At 45.7% G+C, this 22,012-nt stretch overlaps 1 protein-coding gene across 3 annotated transcripts in view; it reads left to right on the top strand.

Annotated features, from left to right (window-relative positions):
- The window catches only part of RACGAP1 (Rac GTPase activating protein 1), a 59,057-nt gene extending 37,895 nt beyond the window's left edge, over window positions 1-21,162 (top strand). For all 3 annotated transcript variants that reach the window (XM_068131975.2, XM_068131972.2, XM_068131973.2), the window contains exons 10-17: window positions 6,781-6,945; window positions 8,030-8,125; window positions 8,295-8,493; window positions 9,498-9,603; window positions 11,057-11,189; window positions 13,141-13,264; window positions 18,129-18,243; window positions 20,570-21,162. In XM_068131975.2, the coding sequence (XP_067988076.2) occupies window positions 6,781-6,945; window positions 8,030-8,125; window positions 8,295-8,493; window positions 9,498-9,603; window positions 11,057-11,189; window positions 13,141-13,264; window positions 18,129-18,243; window positions 20,570-20,654 (1,023 nt within the window). In that variant the 3' untranslated portion in view covers window positions 20,655-21,162. The remainder of the gene's footprint in view (window positions 1-6,780; window positions 6,946-8,029; window positions 8,126-8,294; window positions 8,494-9,497; window positions 9,604-11,056; window positions 11,190-13,140; window positions 13,265-18,128; window positions 18,244-20,569) is intronic.
- The last annotated feature ends 850 nt before the right edge of the window (window positions 21,163-22,012 follow it).

The raw sequence follows: 22,012 nt of genomic DNA, 5'->3' as shown, positions 1-22,012 counted from the left end.
GGAATTTCGGGCGCACAATGGCCGACTCACGCACGCTCCCCTCGGCGCCCAATGGCGCACAGGTCATGTGGGAGACAAAAGGGGGAAGACAAATGAGCGAGGGGTAAGGTCACAAGGGTACACATCAATAAGGCAATGCAAGGCGAAATGCGTACGGAGGGCGAAGTGAGAAAGCTCGTCCCTACCGTACGTCACCCTCCTGTCACCTACACTACCCTTGCCCTTACCCCATATGTACAAAATCTACACATTACAAATTCGTCACTACCGTCACGCCTTCCCCATATTTCCCTTATACCAAATTCGTCTCCACAATCCCTCTACTTCAAAATTTGCCATCACCCAATTCATCATCAATCCTCATAAGGAGGAAGAGATGGAACATCAAAGCACAATGTCACACCCACGTCATGATGCGTCTCACAATCCAAACATTTGCATCATAAAAAATAATCAAAACATGGCATGGTGTGGAGTACCTGTCACCTCAGGTGAGTGGATGCAGATGGTGCGAGGAGATCCTTCATCCTAACTATTTTCTAAATGACTTTAACACACTTTACACTACCCGGGGTCTTTCCCTGCCAATCCATTGGCCAACTTACACTATGGGTTCTAATAACCAATTCCCATTGCCCAAACTGTGGTGCTTCTCAATTTGGGGTCTCACTCCCCCGATTCATCTCCCGGTGCCCTCGCACAATTTCTGGGCTGCGACGTGTAACTCTCCCAGCAGGTCTACCCACCTGCACACCTCCACCACTGTAGTTGCCACCCGAGCTTACCTAGCTCCTCACCCTAACCTATCTAACTGGGGCAGGCCCCTCCTGGCTCTGTCACCCCACTCGGTGCCCTCTGGCACTGGGCTACCCGGGTCCGTCCTCCGGATCCTCGGGCCCCATCCACAACAACTACTACCGGCTCCCAGAGCCCACCTGCGGCCTCACCTGGCCGACATCCTCACAGTGGTGGAGCGCCCAACCAACTACACACACTAACAGGCTACACGCCCAGCCATTTCCACGACACTAATGCACCCATCCAAATACCATTCTTTCACCTCGCACCACAGATGCCAATATCCAACCACAATTTACCTATACCCTCTACCTAACACTTGCACTACCCGCCCCGGGTATCCGTGATGGGGGTCCACTCTTCCCCCATTCACACCTTCGCACCATCCACTCCACTCCACAATTTCCACCATACTCACTCCACGACCATCCATTCCCATACTCCATACCATTTATTCCATACACCTGTCTTTCATTCACCTGTCGTTGCACACCTGTGCAATCCTACCTGGTGCCACCTGCACCCTCCTCCTCTTCCTGGACCAGTTGGTCAACACAACACACAATCACCACTACTCCCTCATACACTGCTCCACACACCTGTTCAGTTGCACACCTGTGCAATCACACCTGTTCAATCACACCTGTTCAATCACACCTGTTCAATCCTCACACACACGGCATCATCTCAGCTAACTACTCCCCTCTGAAACTTGCGCTTCCCAGTCGTCCCTTTAAACTATTGCGCTCCCACGTCATTATAATCCACACTAATCTACCTGCGTCCCCACTACAGGTATCAGTCACTAACTAAACTTAACGTTACCTAATGTCATCTTCGCTAGGGCCCTATCAATATCCTAACCCACCCGGGCTAGTTTTCACTGCCATACACCCCATAAACTATAGCTCCTTTGCCCCACCACGTGAGGGATGACAGAGTTGCCATCCCACCACATCGGGGGTCTCTCTATCAATTTTGCTCGTCCAGATTCCAACCAATTCAAATATTTTCCATTTACTGCCAATTCTACCCACCTTTCGAAATTTCGAATCAATTCACTATCACTATCACCATCACCCGTCTACTTATTACATCCTCTCGGTGCGCCAATTCACGTCTACAGCCCGGCTTCGTACAGCCGAGCAATGAACGCGGATTATTTTGTGCCGGCGGCTGGATGCGTCCCGCATTCGGGGCAGGGGCGGGGGCTTACCCGGGCCGAGATCCCACGCACCACCTCGGCGTGGAGCCATCCAATGTCCCGATCTCGACCTGCCGGCACGTCTCAATAGAAAGTGGTCGCCATGACGACCCTTCCTATCGGGCGGCCCGCTCCGCCTAGTGGAGCCCGGACGCGGCCGTTCCAAGCGAGGCCCAGCGTGGATCGCGCACGGCGGTCCTTTCGAACCCGCCGTGTCTCGGATCCCCGCTGGTTCTCGCGGCACGCGAAGCTGCCCGACGCGCACCGAGGGCCTGATTCGGCTATAAGTCGTTCTAACCTCTAGCCTGGTTACCGTCGACGCTTCACCTGCATTCTTACAAGCATACGCTACCCCTTTCTTGCTCATACATGCAGCTGTTCCCATTCTCCTCGTACCTTTCCTTACACACCTCGGTACACTCATTCCGCTCGCCGACTTGGTCACACACCTGACCACCGAACACTTTGGCACACATTCGTTGGTCGCACACCTCACCAACACACCTCTTCGCGCCCCCTCCTCGGTCACTTCCTCTGTGACAATCACAGGTGTGCTCTCATTCGCACACCCAACCACGTGCCTCACTACCAACTCAAATGTGCCTTCCCACACACGCTCTTCCATTCCAGGTGTACATCCTCGCTCACCTGTCACAACCAACTCACGCTCCGTTTCACTCTCACTACTCTCACCTCCATTCTTGACCGCGCACTCACCCTTACTCTCGACAGCACACTCTTTCCTCATGCACCCGTCCGTTACACACCTGTCTCGCGCACACCCTCCCGTTACATCCTCTGTAACACTCACCACAGGCGTACACTTCCTCGTTACATCCTCTGTAACACTCACCACAGGTGTACACTCTCTCGTTACTTCCTCCGTAACACTCACCACAGGTGTACACTCTCTCGTTACTTCCTCCGTAACACTCACCACACCGCGCTTCCATGTACCCCCTCGCACACGCGCTTCGACCAACTCACTCTTGACGGCACACTCACTCCTCGGCGTGCACTTTTTCCTCACACACCCCATGGTCGGACATTCTCGCACACCTCTTTTTTCGCACACCTGACCTGTCACACACTTCACCAACGGCCTTTCACGAACACCCGGATCCAAACCAATCCCCAAGCCGACTGAAGCTTTCCTCACATCATATACATTGCCACTCACCTCCGTACTTCGTCTCCGCACCTCCTTTGCCACCTGCAAACTTTTTATTTGGTTAGTGAGCACCTCATCATGATTTGAACACAGACCTTGTACATATTCCATTACCTCCTCCTGGATTTCTCTCTTAGTTTCTGTCCGTCCCTTCTTAATTTCACTCACCTCTTCTTCCACTTCCTCTAGTTTTTGTTTAACCTCTTTTATTTCTCGGTGCGTTTCCTCAAGTTCGTCCTCTAAGGCTACCGTGACCGTCTCTATGTGCATCCTCACCTCTCGGTCCTTTGTCTCCATTATCTCTGTCACCTCGTCCACCCTCATTGTCAGTTCCTCCCGTACCATCTGACATTGCCTCTGTGTCGCTATTTATTCGTTTTTAATTTCTTTTTGTGTCGCCTTTAACCCTCCGAGTACTGCAGTGTTCCTTTGAACCTGCTCCACTAACTTAGTTTGTCCCTCTGTCAGCTGTTCCACCTCCTCCGTCAGACCCTCTATTCCCCCTTGTAACTTAGCCGTATTATTTCTCACCTCTTTCTCTATACGCTTTTCACCTCGCTTTACCTCCTCGCGTAGCCCCGAAACCTCCTCACCCACACCTCGTCGTATCTCCTCTTTCATCTCCCCCATCTCTTTTGTAGATGCCACCCTCATCTGTCCCAATTCATCCCTCTGAGCATCCAGTTTACTTTCTAACCCGATTTGCACCTCCTCTATCTGGTTTCCCATTCGTTTGATTTCCCTGGCAGATTGTTCCCCTATCTCCCGCAATTTGTCCTCCATCCTATTTTCTAACCCCATTAACCCATTTTTCACCTCTTTTATCCCGTTGTCTAACCCCTCAAAATTATTGTCTAACTTCCCAAATTTATTGTCTAACTCCCCAATTTGGGCATTGGTACCCCTCGCTTCGTCCCTCATTGCCCCCATTTGGCCCCCCATACTATCCATTTTTGCATTCAGTTGGGTCAAGAATAATCTGAGGTCAAACCCGGTTTGCCCAGCGTCCCCAGCCGCCACCGCGGGCTCGCCCTCCGCGGCGCCGCTATTTTGGGACTCTTCAACCACGTGCGCGAGCGCGCCATTTTGTGCGTCTGATACTCCCTCAACCGCCTCCTCATTGCTCCCCTCCATTTGATCCTGGGTTACTCCTAACCCCTCTTCTAGCTCTCCCACCGGCATCCCGTCGCCTTGCCCAGCCATGGCGCGATTTCAAAATTCGGGTTTTGCTTTAAACAAAACAAATTTCGGCAGCTCGTAATTTTGACCAAATTTTTTTTTTTTTTTTTTCGTTTTAAAAATTTGGTTCGGGCCTCGAATCCCACTCCCAGACACCAATTGTTACAGATCGCGGATTAAGATGTTAGTTACCGAGCGGTTTGGTATTGCCGCGACCTAACAGGATCCCTGGCTCACCCGATTCACCCAGGACTTTGGCCGTATCGCACCACAGCTGCTCAATGAGGGAAAAGACAAAAACGACGCAATGTAAAGAGGAAAACGAAGGCCAAGAAAGGTTTGGAAATACGACTGAATTTATTGACTATTTACACAAGCAAAAAGGAACAATCAAGTTTATTTACAACACATAAGACGCAGGTGACACAGTGCAAATTTTAGCTTACCTACAGACTTAATTAAATACCCAGGGACAGAACAAACAAAACAAACTCACGTATACAAGAAGGGTGGAAAGGCAGGAGGTGGATGGTTGGAGGGAGAGGGAGGTCCAAGGGGGTCCCGCAGCACCACCGGCGCGTTTAGCAGCCGCCGTTCCTCTTCGGCCCTGCTCCAAACCGCCGTTCAGGCCCCCTTTGGCTGTTGGGTGCTCTTGCTGCTGCGGCCTCCGTCCGCTGCGTTCCCAGGACTTGTCTGGTCCAAACCCTCAACTCTTTCTTGTTTCTCTCACTCCTCACCACCGACTCCGCACCGCAACCAACTGACCACCGACTCCTTACCAACGCAACCGACTCAGACCAACTCAGACCAACTCCTTGCGACCAACTCCTTGTGCATCCCTGACCAACTCCTCGCGACCACTTCCGTTTTGCGCCTTTTATAGCGCCTCCAGCGATTACGCCCCCGGCGTTTTGGACACGCCCATCGGGGTGCTCACCTCGGCCCTGGTTGGTCGCGCGACCCTCGGGCTCCGCCTTGGATGACGACGGGCGGGCACGCCCCTCCTCCCCTCTGACGAGGTGGAGACACGCCTTTCTTCTCCGACTCAAAGCACATGGTCAATGGCGGTTATTGGAGGGGAGGTGATTGGGAATCGAGGGCTCAGCAGTGACGAGAGGGGATGTAATATGGAAATGGAGGTTTTGGGGATGGGAAGGAAAGGGAATCTATTCTCTTTCCCTGGTGCAATGGAGTATTTCAATTAATGGAAGACACAGCCTTACGCTAATACACATAATAAGGATATAACTGTCAAAAAAAAGATATATCGTGTCCTGCATGTATGTTTTATGGACTAACTACGGGAACGCCCTTTGACCTTTTATACAACCACAACGGAGGGAGGAGGGGTGATATTTTACAACAACCTTTTACAACAACATTTTACCACAACAATAAAATAAAAAAACATTCTCATATCCACAACAATATATATATATGTATGTGTGTGTGTGTACATGTGTGTGTGTGTGTACATGTGTGTGTGTGTGTGTGTATGTATGTGTGTGTATATGTGCATGTACATGTGTGTACGTGTGTGTGTGTGTGTGTGTGTGTGTGTGTGTGTGTGTGTGTGTGTGTGTGTGTGTGTGTGTGTGTGTGTGTGTGTGTGTGTGTGTGTGTGTGTGTGTTTGCGTGTGTGTGTGTGTGTGTGTGTGTGTGTGTGTGTGTGTGTGTGTGTGTGTGTGTGTGTGTGTTAGTTAGTTTAGTTAGTTAGTTATTGTGAAACTGCAGGTGCAGCATCTAACTCAATATGTCGAAATGTCACATACGCGTCCATGTCCATGGGATTCCCACGAGTGACCCCACTAGTATATATATATTTGAGAATGCATTTCAATGTTTGTATCTCTTTCATAAATGCTCCAAATGTTGTTCTTCTCCACCACAATATATCTCTTGGTCTTCAAAAGGATTATCTTTCTGATGTGATTGTCTGTTGTACACGTCATCCACAAACCTCCTCCCGACCCCTTCCCACACCCATCACTCCTGCTCACACAGCGCAGCATTTCTCCGTTCGTTTTAATAAGCATTCTTATCTCCCATCCCATTACCTTTATCTTCGTTTGTCAAAGCTGGGAATATGGAATCGGAATAGCATAAACCCACTCAAGGCTTCATACCCCCCCCCCCCCCCCCCACCCCTTCTGCCTCTCTTCACTGCACCCTCTCAATGCTTCTCGCCCCAAAAAATAAAAGTTCTGTAAATTTGGGTTAAAATGCACCTTCGGATTTCTAACACCTTACAAATCTTACTGAATCTGGGTGTGGGGGATATGATTTGGTAAATCTGATTTATTGAAACGTCATCACTTTTTTATTTTTGCTTTATTTATTTAATTTCACTTTAATTGCATGAAAAGCATGGCCTGTGTTGCTAGGATAATCGTGATGGTTTCTTGATGTCTGAATGTGTGACCTTAAGGTTATCAAGTCAGAAAGCTGCGTGCCTTGCAAGAAAAGGATCAAGTTTGGAAAGGCCTCGTTGAAGTGCCGTGACTGTAAGATTATTTCTCACATGGAGTGTCGGGATCTTTGCCCGCTACCTTGCAACCCGACGGAACTGGGCACACGCATGCGTCTCAACCTGGTTTGTGTGTTTGTTTGCTCTGTCTTCCCTCCTGCAGCTCATTCTTCCTACTTTTGTTTCTTTCTTTCTTTACAACGATTACAATTGCACACCATTCCTTCATTCCTAAGCAAATCCTCACCAACTTTTGCATGGAGGTGCTTTGGACAAAAACACCCAGACGCCTTCTTTTTTTTTTTTCTTTTTTTTTGGTACCTGTTCTAATTTCATGGGGTCAAAGGTGAAACGCAAAAAAACGTGTATTGTCTTGCCTTGTTGTATTTGAGTCGATAGAGATGACATTTGGCGCAATGGTGCTTTCAAGCAGCCCCTACAATATTATGTAGATAATCCTAGCTTTTGAGTAGTTTATGGGATTATACAGCAGAAAAAAGTTTTAAAATGGCCGCAAAATTAGGGTTCTAGGCATGCCAAGTCTTTTTCTTTAACCAATGTGGACCCGACCTGCACAGAATTACCCTTTAGAATCACCCTTTAGGATCACCCCTTGGAATCACCCCTTGGAATCACCCTTAGAAACACCCTTAGAATCACCCGTTGGAATCACCCTTTGGAATCACCCTTTGGAATCACCCTTTGGAATCACCCTTTGGAATCACCCTTTGGAATCACCCTTTGGAATCACCCTTTGGAATCACCCTTTGGAATCACCCTTTAGAATCACCCTTTTGTAGAATTACCGTTTGGAACACTGTATAATTGAACACGGTGGGTTAGAAAGGTGGTTCTTTATTTTTGACAGATGGACATAGCCAAATTTTAACTTCACCGCTTTAAAAAAGTTGCTAAAGTCCCTTCAGACTAAAGCGAGTGCACATTGATCCAGTGTTTTATTTTTGAAATTAATTTACAGGGGAGTGAAGATGGATTGGGGTGGAGTGGTGGGGGTGAGAGGGGGGGGGGGGTAAGAGGGGCAGGTGTTGCAGATGTGTTGTATCAGCTTGAGGATTACTGTGATTCTCATTTTATTTGGAATTTTCTTTTATATCTTGTTTTTACTCTTCTACATATTCTCATGTTTCTCCTGTACCCTGTCCTGATGACAAAGAAACTTTTTGGTTACATTGTTTGTTGCCCATTTCAGGGTACACTCGCTGATTTTGTCCCTGTGAGCCCACCTTTTGTGCCTCCACTGGTGCGGCAATGTGTGAGTGAGATCGAACACAGGGGCCTCACTGAGGTTTGTTGAACTTTAGCTCTTTATTTATTTATTTTGGACATTCTCATCAAACTACCTTCTTTACACACTCCCACTTTCTCCTTGGTGTACACTTTTTGTGGTTTTGTTGGTATTTAACTGTTGCAGTGTGTTAATGACCGTCTTCTTTTTATTTATTTTTCTCTCTCAGATTGGGATATATCGTGTGCCAGGGTGCGACCGTACCATAAAAGAAATGCGTGAGCAGTTTGTTCAGAACCGTGCTCTTCCTCCGCTGTCACGCATTCAAGATATCAATGTCGTATGTGGCCTGCTTAAGGACTTTCTGCGTCGCCTTCGTGAGCCCCTGCTCACCCACCGCCTGCATCCGGCCTTCCTCTCTGCCGCCGGTGGGTGCCTCACCAGTGTTGATCTTTTGCCGGCATTTGGTCAAGTTTTCATTTTTCATTTCGTAATCTCAAATGAGACAACATGTTGATTTTGGCACTGGAATCGTTATAATTTATTTTTAGAAGAATTTTGAGTTGTGCAGTTATAGCTTTTCACTGCACATGGCATATTTACAGCTCTTGAGCTAAAACTACCAGATTTCCTCTGTTTTTATTTATTTATTTTCCTCCCAAATTAGTAATCAAGATGTTTACAGAACTGTTAATGGCTTTGCCTGATTTGAATTGTCGGTTTAAATTTCGCGTTTGGAATTTTGCATCGACTCATACCTCCAGAGGAACCTCAGCAAATGAACTGGGTTGTCAATTTGGGGCAAATTATTTATTTGTTTGTTATCTTATGATTTGATTTGAAAGAACACTGATGTATGAATACTTTGAACTGAGAAAAAAAAAAAACCCACCGTTTAGAGGCCATTTTTCCCCGCAAAGCGGGGGTTGGCCTTTTCGGGGACCGTGGTAGTTGTTGTTTTTTGGTCCCCTTTTTGAAGCAATGTTTTACGGCCGGATGCCCTTCCTGACGCCAACCCTTTTTGCCGCCTTCAACGACAACCAGGGAATTACCAGTGAACTGGTACTCAATTAGCCGACCTCGGAAGGATGACAGGCTGAGTCAACCCCCCTGGCATTAATTCGGCGATCGACCGAGATTCGAACCCAGGATCCTAGGATCCTAAGCCGGCACCCTAGCCGCTAGCCCAACACCAGGGATGAGAGTGAGAAGTTATTTCTCAGTTTTGATTGCTCTATTAATTTGGCATTGTTGCACAAAAGAAACCTTCACTCTTAAGCTGAGATTGAACACATCCAAGTGGGAAGAGTATCATGGTAACATAGAGTTGTTAGATTAACATAGAGTTAACATAGTTAGTTAACATTGAGATTAGAGAAATACGGTTGTCTTATTTCTCTTAAACCGTTTTCATTTTTTGGCTGGTGTGCAGAGATCACAGATGAAGATAATAGCAAGGCGGCCATACTCCAAGTTGTAGCAGAGCTACCCTGTGCCAGCCAGGACACCCTTGCCTTCCTCATAATTCATCTCCAAAAGTGAGGACTTTCTTCTTATGCCAGGCAACCCCAACCCGCATCCACATCACCGTGGAAATGGCTTGTAGGGGTTAAAATTGTATATAGCTTAGCAATAGTTATTTTCATAATGCGCGTTTTAGTGTAAGCATGAAATAAATCAATTGTGAAAGAACTATTTGTATAGAATGCTGTCCTCTTCCCTCTCATGTTTGTCTAAACCCATTTTTCCCTTAAATCCTTTTTATAATGTCCTTTCTTTTGTAATCCGTTCAAAAAGTACTTTTATTGGGGAGAATTGGCCTCACAACACCGCAAAGTTACAAGTTATTGCGCAAAGGGCACCTCGAACATTTTTCCTGCACATTTGAGAGGCTCAGGGGAGGAATTCCCTTTGATTTGATTTGCCAATTGGGGCGGAACCATGTCACGGGGCGGGGAGTTGCAGAAGCAGATAAAAGCCCACGCACGCCCATCCGGGGACGTGTCTTCTCTTCTTTGGTTTGTGGTTCCCTGCCCCCGTTTCCATTCTACGGTTGCTTTGCTGCCTGTTCAGTTGTTGGCCATACTCGTTGGACCAGGAGTAAAACAGGGCCAGAAAGAGCTGCTGAGGTCCTGATCTGCTGTCGTAGAGATGCCCATTCATTTCCTGCCATTTAAGCCGTGTTGGGGTCGGTCATGTGACTCTTGTTTGGGATGCGACTGGTATTCCATTGTCTTGTTCATTTCTCCCTGGTCTCTCTCCTTTGGTGTGATTGGGTGGGCCCAATAAGGCTTAGTTGATGAGAACTTCCTTATGTGAGATACCTGGGCACATATTTATTTCTAAATTAAACTGTTATATAAAATGCTCCTGTGCTCCCTGTTCCCCCATCCCCATTTATCTAATATATGCATGAATTCACTGGTTAGCATGATCAATAAAACTGCTTGGCTTTATATGGCCTGTAAAGGACTGATTTGGTGGACCGATTTGCATTCATTTCAAACTCTCCCCTATCGGGTGCGACAAACTGCTCAAGTCGCCAATATGGGTGGGCTGGGTGTCGGAAGATGACCGGACCGACACATTGCTCGATCGACTCTGGGCATACCAAATTGAGCAAGGTGAAGGTACATGTAGGCCCTCGGTGTGACCCAGGCCGATTAGCCAACACGACCGCCATGTTATGTGCGAATAGTTTATAAACTTTACTTAACTGCTAATTAAAATTTGATGATTATACAGAACCTGAAATCTCTTTTTCTCTTGCTCTCTGTCACTCCCTTCTCTCTCATTGTCACCGTCTGTGTTCTAATTGATGCAACAAAGCATTCCTATACCATGCCTTTACACAGACTTTACTTTACTTCTATAGCATGTTTGTATTTTGCAATTGACAATTGCTGATTTCACAAACGTTTTGTCCATAACTTAATTGTTCCAAGGTGTGGGCTTTGATGTATTGCTTGTGTCCCAACTGTGCTACACCAGGGTGGCTGCGAGTGAAGTGTGCCAAATGGGTGTATCAAACTTGGCACGGGTTTTTGGGCCTACACTCGTGGGTCATGCGACAGCTGATCCGAATCAAAATACCATGTTGCATGATGCTCGACGTCAGCCCATTGTGAGTTCTACATACTTCAGCCACGCATGTTCATGTGCGAAACTCCTTCTGTATAGCACGGAACTCCATATTTTTTGTAACGACCCATACTGAGGTTTCTGTATTTTCGTCATCAGAAAGGCTTGCCGAGATTTTGGGGAATTGAGGTGCTATTTCGATGTGCTGATTCGTTTCTTAACCGTGTAGATTGGTGTCGAAGTTATCCGGGTACAAAATCTTGCAATCGCGTTTCCGTGATCAGATGTCCTTCAAGCAGGAGATTTATGTTTGATTTTTTAATACCTTCCTGCTCTTTTATCATTTTCCCAGTTGTCGGTATATATCTGATATTTCGGTTTATATTTTTCTTTTTTGCAATTGTTGGGGTTGTACCCATTGTTGTTTCAGTTTCTTGTGTGACATCTTCCATTCGCACATTCCTGTCTTTGGAATTATTTTTGCTCGGTGGGTTAAGCAGACCTCCTCTGGTTTGTTGGCTTCGTGTTTGCTTACAAATTGTGTGTGTGTGTGTGTGTGTGTGTGTGTGTGTGTGTGTGTGTGTGTGTGTGTGTGTGTGTGTGTGTGTGTGTGTGTGTGTGTGTGTGTGTGTGTGTGTGTGTGTGTGTGTGTGTGTGTGTGTGTGTGTGTGTGTGTGTCAGTCAGTCAGTCATGTTTTTGTGGAGTTCTAATTCTGATGTGGAATGTGATGCACCAAAATGACAAATAATCCGGGAGAATTCCCATGATTTAAATGCACGCCATGTTAAGGTGTATAGAGCAATTTAATAGGTCCTTCCACTGCACTGCAAATACAATTACAAAATAAATAACAAAAGGAATGATAACATTGTAACAAAGCATTTATTAATTAATAATAATATTAACAACAATAAGAGTAACATCATTTGGCGATACGAATAATAAATGTATAATCCTCCCACCTTGGCCCAAACACATCTGGGCTTTATGATAGGTAAGTTAATGATCAAGTAGTACAGCAGGCATGTATGCTACACCAGGCCATAAAGACCAATGAAAATTTGGACCAAGGGGCCCACTGGTGTATCAAAAGTCCTGGAACGGAATGTGGTATTCAGTATTCATTTATTTTATAATAACAAAATGCTGTTATTAATTAAAAACTAGCCGAAACCCGTGGAACATCCACGGAAGGGAGGATGTGGTGTATGGGGATTATGGATGGATGGCATATGGATGGCATAGGGGATTTGCTTGTCCGAGTAAGAGTTAGGAAGAAAGATGAGAATGAAGAGTGCGTATATGAACAACGATCGCCGACACCGGCACAAATGCATGCTCTGGATTGTCCACTCAGTGGACGGCTTGCTTTCGCCTTCGCCTGTCCAATCAGCGGACGGCTTGCTTCGCCTTCGCCCAGCAGACGCCAATACGATGGCGTCGTAAGATGGCGTCGTATCGGCAGTTAATCGGATGCTTTTGGGCCCCAACGTCGGCTAATTCAGATTTTTCGAGTATGGCTGTAGGTGATAAACAAAGAGCGCGGTTCGTAGATCGTAAATCCATTAGTGCCGTGGGCATCGGGTCACTGGGTGCGGCGTAAAAGGGATAACAAAGTCGAGTCCTTACGCTATTATTATATAGATAATCTTCCGAGCAATGGATGTTCAGGTGAAATAAAAAAAAATCCCAAATATCACTTTTTTAATTTGCATGGTTAAAATTGTTACACATTGGCCAAGATCACCCTCGAAATGCATATTTTGACATCAATATATAAAAATTGTCTGGGGAGGAGGGGGGCACTCCCCCGGATCCCCCCACCTCTATGAAGAGTAATTTACCTTTTTTTTTTTTCTGCAGTTTCACCCATGCATGTTTGTAATTTGGGGACAATTAAATGCATGGAGTACAGTACGGTATATATGCATCTTTTAAACTTATATGTGTAGTACAGTATGATATATGCATCTCACCATCATTTCACCATCAGGTCATTGAGCGGCTGCTCTCCATCCCAAAGGATTACTGGTCCAGGTTCCTCACGATGAATAAGGAGAATTGTGGCTCTCCTAATTTGGATGGCCGTGGCACTCAAAACTTTGGCACACCTGTTGGTAAGTCTGACTTTCTCTGCTGGTCTTTGAGGGATGCATTGCAAGGAAGAATCAACACATACTTCGTTCTACCCAGAAATCTTTGTGGAGGATGTCATTGAGAGCCTGGTAGTGGAAAGTGCTTGATTAAAGCAGGAAGTTGGGCATTTTTACCCCTCTGGCACCGGAGGTATTGTGTTTTTAGTTGTCCATCCCGTGCATCTGTGTCCGTGATCAATTTTTGTTACCGCGTTTACTTGTGAACAGCTGAAGGGATTTTTTTTTTCACCAAACTTGGCACAAAGGTGTATTCCGATGCAATAATGAAATAATCAAGTTTGAGGGTCAAGGGTCATCTGACCTTTGAGCTGAAAGTAGCAGATTCTCGCTGCCGCAATAATTTGTGAACCACTGAAGGGATTTTGACCAAACTTGGCCTAAATGGATGTAATACAAAGATGAAGTGATAAAATTTTGTCTTCAATAGGTCAAAGGCCTCAGGTTAATTGCTAATTCATTGAAAATCGATTACTGCAATAACTCATTAACCACTCGAGAGATTTCAGCCATACTTCACACATTAATGAACTGATTCAATTTTAGATTGAGCAGGTCAAAGGTCATGTGCTCTTTGAAAATAATTTTGCAGATCATAACTCGAATTAGTATCTGATATTGTCTCGCCTACTTATCTGTCTTTCTTTCTTGTGATCTCCCTCAAGGGACCTTAAGTTTTTTTTGTTTTTTTCATTCATTCATTAATTTAGATCAAACGTAACAGTGGGTTGACATCCAACGTTGGGTGAGGTATGCAGCAAATTCCACTTTGTAGTTTCCTGTTGGAATGTCTTTCGGTCTGCTAATGACCCTTGTGCGTTGACATTGTCCAGGTTAGGGAGTTGCTTTCTTTCACTTGACTGCTGCAGTGATTTGTGTGGCCTAGTTATGAAAACGCCACTCTTACACTCAAAACACATGGTGGATTCTCATCTTTGTATTTTTTTTTTTTTTTTTTTTTTGTATACAAGATCGAGGCTCGTGAAAGAGCGAACATTAATCACACAGAAAGACAAACAGACACATAAAACAAATAACATCGGGAGCGGTAGACAAGATGGGGAGAGAGGGGGAAGGACACAAACACAACATTTGAGAGCAGGGACTGAGAGACATGGAGCATCGAGAGAACTGTGGGAGGGAGAGGGCTTTGGGGGGGAGGCATGGGAAGGGTGGGGGTGGGAGAGGTATAAAACATATGGACACTGCCAGGACTTCCAGGAAAGAAGTTGGAATTTCAAACAAGGTGGATCTGGGGTGAATTAGTGGGGGTAGAAAAGATCAAGGTTTTGGATGGGGGAAGATAAGAGATGGTGGTGAACAGCTGTTTTAAAGACCTGGAGGGAGGAGTGTGATTGAAGTGAGTGTGGGAGTTTGTTCCAGAGGCGGGAGAAAAGAGGAATGAAAGAGTGAAGGTGAGCAGAGAGCCGAGATTTCGGCAGTTTAACCATCAGAGGGTGGCTGGCAGATGTTGTGCGACCTGTAGGAATATTTGGGGGACAGAGCACAGAGAGAGCTGGGGGAGCAAGGCCGGAGAGGAGTCGGTAGAAGACAGAAAGACCACCTACCTGCCTGCGGTGAGTGAGTGAAAGGCCCTCAGAGATAGCTTCATCGCGGGAGATTCCAATGATTCTGAAAGCTTTGGATTCAACAGCGTGAAGCCGAGCCAGGTGTGAGGCAGGAGCACCAGCCCATAGGGGAGAACAGTATTCCATTGAGCTGCGGATGAAAGCCTTGTATGTGGTGAGGAGCTCAGGTGTGCCTCCGAAGGACTTCGCACGACGGAGGATGCCCAGTCGGCGACTGGCTTTGGAGGCCAGCTTGGAAATGTGGTTTTCCCAAGAAAGATCATGGCAGATCGTGAGACCCAAAAGCTTGAGCGACAGAACTTCTTGGAGAGGATTGTTGAGAAAGTAGATGGGAGGGTTGTCCAGTCGATCTTTTCGGAGAGACACAGTAAGAGTGTGAGATTTGTCAGGATTGAAAGACATGTTCCACTTGTTTGACCAGTCTGTGATTTTGTCCAGGTCTTCAGAGAGTGAGGAGGCTGCAGACTGCCGATCTGAGGGAAGAGGAATGGAGCGGCAGAGAGTGGAGTCATCAGCAAAGAGATAGAGAGGATTTTCCAGAGAGTCGGAGAGATCATTGATAAAGACCAGAAAAAGCACAGGGCCCAACACACTGCCTTGGGGAACTCCAGCCTGAACAGGAAGGGGAGATGAGAGAAATCCATTCAGGGCCACACGTTGACTACGACCAGAGAGGAAGTCCGCAAGCCATGCATGGGGATTTCCATGGATACCATAGGAGGAGAGTTTGGTGAGCAGAGCTGTTAAGTTAAGGAATCAGAGACATCTTGAAGGAGGAAAGTCTCTGTTAAGCAGATCAAGTCTGGATTGTCAGAAGCAACCTGTATGGAGAGATCAGTCAGGTTTGAGCGAAGGCCCCGGATGTTTGAGGTCCATACCGTTAATGAAGAGAGAGGGGGAGCATCGGGTACAGGACAGGGGAGGGGAGGAGTAGGGTAAGATGAAGGATGAGAGGGGGAGGTAGGGAGAGCAGTTGATAGTGTGTCAGAGATTGCAGAAGAGTTCCAAGAAAGGGAAGGATGAGGAGGATGAAAGGTTTGATGGTGAAGGGATGAGGCACAGTGAGGGGTTGTTTGAGGGGGGGGGCAGAGGAAAGTAGAAGGTTGGGGGCGGTGGAGGTATGAGATCGAAGGGAGACGAAGTGGGGAGGAGGCAGCTTTGAGGAGGAGGGGGGAGGAGGGAGAATTGGAGAGGAATGGTATGGGGGGAGATTTGAATGGGAGGGGTTGGGGGGGGAGTTTTGAAGGGGAGGAGTGAGGGGGGAGGTTAGGAGGGGAGGGGCAAGGGGGGAGTTTAGGAGGGAAGGGGCAAGGGGGGAGTTTAGAAGTGGAGGGGCAAGGGGGGAGTTTAGGAGTGTAGGGGCGAGGGGGGGATTTGGAGGGGAGGGGCAAGGGGGGAGTTTAGGAGGGGAAGGGCAAGGGGGGAGTTCAGGAGTGGAGGGGCAAGGGGGGGATTTGGAGGGGAGGGGCAAGGGGGGAGTTTAGGAGGGGAAGGGCAAGGGGGGAGTTCAGGAGTGGAGGGGCAAGGGGGGAGTTTAAGAGTGGAGGGGCAAGGGGGGAGTTTAGGAGTGTAGGTGCAAGGGGGGGGATTTGGATGGGAGGGGCAAGAGGGGAGTTTAGAAAGTGGATGATTAATGAAAGACGAACATTGAAAACAAATTGGGTTTGTTGTGATTTTCAAGTTAGCAATCCGATTCAGAACGATGGAGGAGGGATGGAATGAATGTGAATTTAGACCATGTAGTGAGGGAGACGTATAAGATATTGAATTTCTTTTTTTTGAAGTGGAATGAGTTGGAAAGGAAATTGAGAAAAGCCTTTTAAATAGGAAGAAAAACAGCGTGTTGTAAAATACCACTGAGTAAAACACTGAAGGGGAAAGGTTAAACATATTTAAATAATATTTAAACAGAACCGTGAACAATCTTATATGCACAAAATACCAACGGGGGGAGAGCCGAGAGGGACCACCACGAGTCACGTGAACAGGGCAAATGGTGGATGGCAAGGAGATAATGGGGACGGGGCGAACAGCACACCTGGACAGAAAATACAGGATGAGACAACAGAACACGTGGAGAAAGGATAATAAATGTTTTTGGGTTTTTTTTGTTTGTTTTTTTGGGGGTGGGGGGGGGGGGTGGGGATTTAGAACGTTAGAGTATTATGTTCGGGGTAGAAGGGAAAAAACTAAGAGCCAAGCAAAACACGCTTAAGTTAACAAACACCGACGGGGGTACAACTACAAGGCCGCACACGAGGAGCAGAACACGATTAATTAATTACGAGTTACAGGAAATTCAAACCAAAACTAACTATAAATCAAACAATAACGCATGGACGATAAAATAACGAGTTGAAATTTGACAATCTGTCTGGGGAAATGGGGGAGAAACACGTGGTCGAAGAACGAACGAACGAATAAGAATGAATAAACGAATGAGAACAGAGAAGGAAATGTTGTTTTTTTTGTTTTTTTTTTAGTTGAGATTTACATAAGGAAGTAGGCTATGGGGTGAAAAGACTGGGAAAACAGAGAACGAAAGTTATTGGATCACAAACGACGGACCGCTGAGAGAAAAACAAAGCCTCAAGGTTGTACAGTGTACACTGTACAAGGCCTCAAGACACGACACGAATTAACACGATTTTCAATACAGGTATGAAAGATTTGCACCGAAAATCTTCGTCGGGAGACAATATATACACCATAAAATAAATACAGTTATAACGAAAATACAAATGGGAACAAATACTTAACTTCGATTTCGATGAGAAGCGTGGAGAGCTGAGAATAAACGAACCCTCGCCAGCAAGACCGGAAACGGAAGAAGTATATCAAGTAAAGATGCATTAGCTACATATTACATATGCATAAAGAAAGAAGGGTGTATGGGGGTGACATTGTAAGAAATATTACATACGCACAAACTGGCCAGGCCTAATATTCAGCTGAAATGTGGCAGAAATTTGAAATTTATTATTTCTGCCGGCCTACTCTTCATGAAAGACACTGAGATATTTACCGTCCACCAATGAATGCAAGTAGACAGGATGCTACTTAAGATGAACAGGGGATAGTTGTGAACGAACTGTTGGCCAAATTGCAAATTCTCGGCCTAACCTACAGGGGGTGCACAGCTATGCTCAGAACAATTATGCAAACCATCAACCATGTGCTGCACATGAATGAGTGAATTTGGTTTGAAGTTTTACAAACGTTTCTGATTACATTGACAGGAAGCATGTTGGACCCTTTGTCAACGCCGCAAACATTTACTCCAACCGCGAAGACCTCATCTACGAGCTCTCTCTCCAAAATGGTTCGCTCGACTCTCGGACGTACCACTCCCAAGTGAGTCTCCTCCTCACCCTTTGGCCTTGTTAATTGGTGCTGTATTTCTTTCCCTCAACCTTAATCGATTTTGTTGTGTAACCCACATAATGCACTTATTTATTTCTTTATTTTTGCCAGATGTTTAACATCATGTTACATAATCTCTCTCATAATTTGTAATGTGGTCTCCCTGGCTGAGGCTGTATGCTGCTTGTACTATTGAAAATAACTAAAGAAAAAAACGATCCACTCATGTTATGCATGGGTACAGGATGAATTATTGCATTAAGCCATTTCTCAAATTCCGAATGAGAAGATCTGAGCACCAAGTACATGCTACCTTTGCTGCTTCAGTAAACTTTAGAAGATTTCACGTTCAACTAACAGGTCAGGATGGTCTTCAAACAAATCACATGTATCTGAAATCTTACTGCTCACGAAACATCCATACGGTCTGAAGAGGGCGTGTTGCACCTCGCTTGATTAATGACTTTCAGTGAACAATTAATGGATGAAGTCAGATACTACTGACGACGATGCGATTTATTTTTTTTGCTGCAGTTCCTTGATGCAAAAGTTTTCAGCCACAGCCTATCGGCTGACTTGGAACAAAATATCCATCATTCGTTATCCACCAATATTTAGAAACTAGAACGGTACTCGGTGGAGAGTTGTTAGATACCTCTGTGATGAAATTGTCAAGCCAAGGTATGACCCAGATGTTATTCTACGCGTTGCCACTACGCGACGACTCCGCAGCTGACTATAAAGAGACTGTCGTTCCGCGCCGAGGGCAGTTCTGTGCCATGTAACTCTATAGCACCTCCGAGCTTCCGTAGAATCGTAAGGATTCTGCATTGTGCGCTACATGCTCGCTTGACTAGAGATTACCTGTATCACCTGTATTAATACTAATATTATGATTGCTGATTCTATTTATAGATGCTGTCTGAGATTGATCACGATTAAACTCCACTTGAGAGACAATGTTGTATCTCTGGTTTTACAACAACCTCCATCAGGCTGAACAGTTTGTTTTGTATCCCGATGATTGGCCGGATCTGGATCCGGACCTGAACCAAAAATCGAATCGGCTAGTTCTTGTCACGTACCCAACTCATCCATCAAGTTTTTGAGATATCATGTTGTATATAGTTGTTTTTTTTTAACTCAATGGTGAAGAATCACTTTTAAAATCCTTATTCCAGATTTGGATCTTCACCAAAATCGAATCGATTCGTCCTTGTCACACGACCAACCTATCCACCCAGTTTAGTCAGAATCCGTCCACAACTTTTTTTTAGATATCATGCCACATATCAGTTTTAGCCCCATCACTCAATGGTGACAAATCACTTAAAAATTCTCTGATCCGGATTCGTATTCAAATCTTCACCAAAATTGAATTGATTTGTCCGTGTCACACACGCTACCTGTCCACTAAGTTTTGTCTGAATCGGTCCACAACTTTCTGAGATATCTTGTTCACAGACAAACATACAGGGCTGAAAACCATTTCCAATTTTGGGAAGGGCCCCACGTCCAATCTGTTAATATTCTCACAACCTTCATAGTCTTCTCTCACAATACTAACCGTCGTCTCTCGGTGCACTTTTTGTATTCCACACCATTTTGCTCGTCAATCCTGGCTGCTCGTTCTCTCCCACTTTTCTGAGAAATCCTCATATTTTGTTCATGTCTTCTATAAGCCCTGAGTGTCTTCATTTTTTTAAAGTTCTCCTTTGACATTTATTTTTGTGATCTTGGCTCATGAATACAGCGTCTCCTTAGAATTTATTTTCATTGAGCCACAGAGAAAATACTTGTAGACTGTGTGTCGCTCTGGTTTTCCAAGGAAAGACTTTGATCGGAAAATGCCTAATCTGCGGCTGGCTTTGGGGGTCATTTTTTATTTGTAAGAGTTCATGGTTGATTGTGAGGTCTTTCCGTTCAAGAGACTGAACCTCTTCCAGTGGTTGACCATGGAAATAGATGGGTTAGTTTGACGATACTGCAGGAGTGAAGGGGAGACATTGAGATTTTCCAGGATTAGAGGACATGTTCCATTTATCAGACCAGCATCAAATCGATTCCAGATCACTTCATTCATGGAATAGGGATATCGCTCGGTGTAAACATGGCTAAACAGGAGGTACCTAATTTGTGACTTATTACCTTTTTAAAACGTGTCAGGACCTCATTGGATGTTCTGTAGTTTGCCTGTTTCCAATGTTGAAGTTTGTTTTGTGCCTATAGCTATACTCTAACGTCTAACTCCTGTAACGATGTGCAGAATCATCCCTACCAGCATTTGCATGTAATTGTGTTTTCGTTCTGTGTGCAGGTTTGGTAGCCGCAGCAAGCAGCCGCTCCATGCCCAAGCTCAGCGGAAGGCTGCCACTTATTTCGAGTCTCCACTCCTGCATTAAGTTGTGTGTATTATACTGGCCTGACATATTAACTTTGTATTCCCAGAAGCCTTGTAATTGCCATTGTAAATTGCTTCCATGATAGCATTATCTTTGATTGTTCTATCTGAGGTTAGCCATTCACTCTCTTGGTGCCTCATTGACTCTTAAGTTGGAGCACCTGGCACATTGAGGTTCCACTTGTAGGCCTTCCTTACACTCAGTTGGTTATTTTAAATGTTTCGACCAAGGTACTGTTGATATGCATTTTTTGGCTCTTTCTCACGTCTTGATGCACTTTTGCTGAAAAATTCGCCATTTCATTGAAAAAAGAAGAAGAAGATACAACTGGCTTATTATAATTGCATTGCTCTCCATCTAGTTGTGGGCCTTATTTTTATTATTTCTTTTAATGTGTGAACTAGTCCTTGGCCATCATATTCTGAACTAACATTTCTCAAAGCTATTGGCTTGATATACGCCATGTAATTTGCACAACCACATAATTAAACATGTCTCAATTCAACAATGCTGCCTCTGTTTTTATCCATGGGTACTTGCTCGTATATAAATACCATGGAAGAAGAGCCTCATACGCCAGCGAGTATATCAAGAGCGTTCCATGGCTGAGAATTAACCCTGGTTACGATGCCACCGTCTCGGTTTTCTAAATATAAAGTGAAATCTGCATCATCTTAATATCAAATGAAGAGACAGGAACAACTGGCTGAATTTACCCAATGGATTTGACTATATGATGCAGCCAACAGCCTGGTGTTGGCTTAGCGGTTAGGGTGCCGGCTTGGGATCCTAGGATCCTGGGTTCGAATCCCGGTCAATCGCTGGATTAACGCCAGGGGGGTTGACTCAGCCTGTCATCCTTCCGAGGTCGGAAAATTGAGTACCAGCTTGCTGGGATGAATGATCCCAGTGTGTACCCCGGTTTAGAATAGGTACACCGTATCCCTGCGCATCGTAAGAGGAGACTAAGGGTTGGCGCCAGGAAGGGCATCCGGCCATAAAAACATTGCCTCAAACAGGGAACCATGATTGTCATGGGGCCCGCAAGGCTAACCCCCACTCTAGCGGGGAAAATGGCCTTAAAAACGATCATTCATTCATGCAGTGTAACAAAAACGACTTGGCCCAGGTCTTTCACAAACTAGCTGTGATGTTCCACCGAACGTCAACGGGGCAATCATTTGTTAGAGTTTTGCCACGGTGTTGGCGCCTGACCCGCCTGCACTTCACAAAAGATACGACAGGGGGTTGAGAAGATGAGATATGAAATATCCGCCCTTCATGCCAGAAGTTGTGGCACCTTAAGATGCAGTACCTCGGAGAGACGGCACACATCGTCATGAAACATGCTGCCTGTG

The sequence above is a fragment of the Myxine glutinosa genome, chromosome 12 (genome assembly GCF_964187855.1).
Source record: "Myxine glutinosa chromosome 12, kmMyxGlut1.1, whole genome shotgun sequence".
Taxonomy (NCBI): Eukaryota; Metazoa; Chordata; class Myxini; order Myxiniformes; family Myxinidae; genus Myxine; species Myxine glutinosa.
Note: the sequence above shows the minus strand (reverse complement) of the source record. Positions and strands in the feature narration are given on the sequence as shown.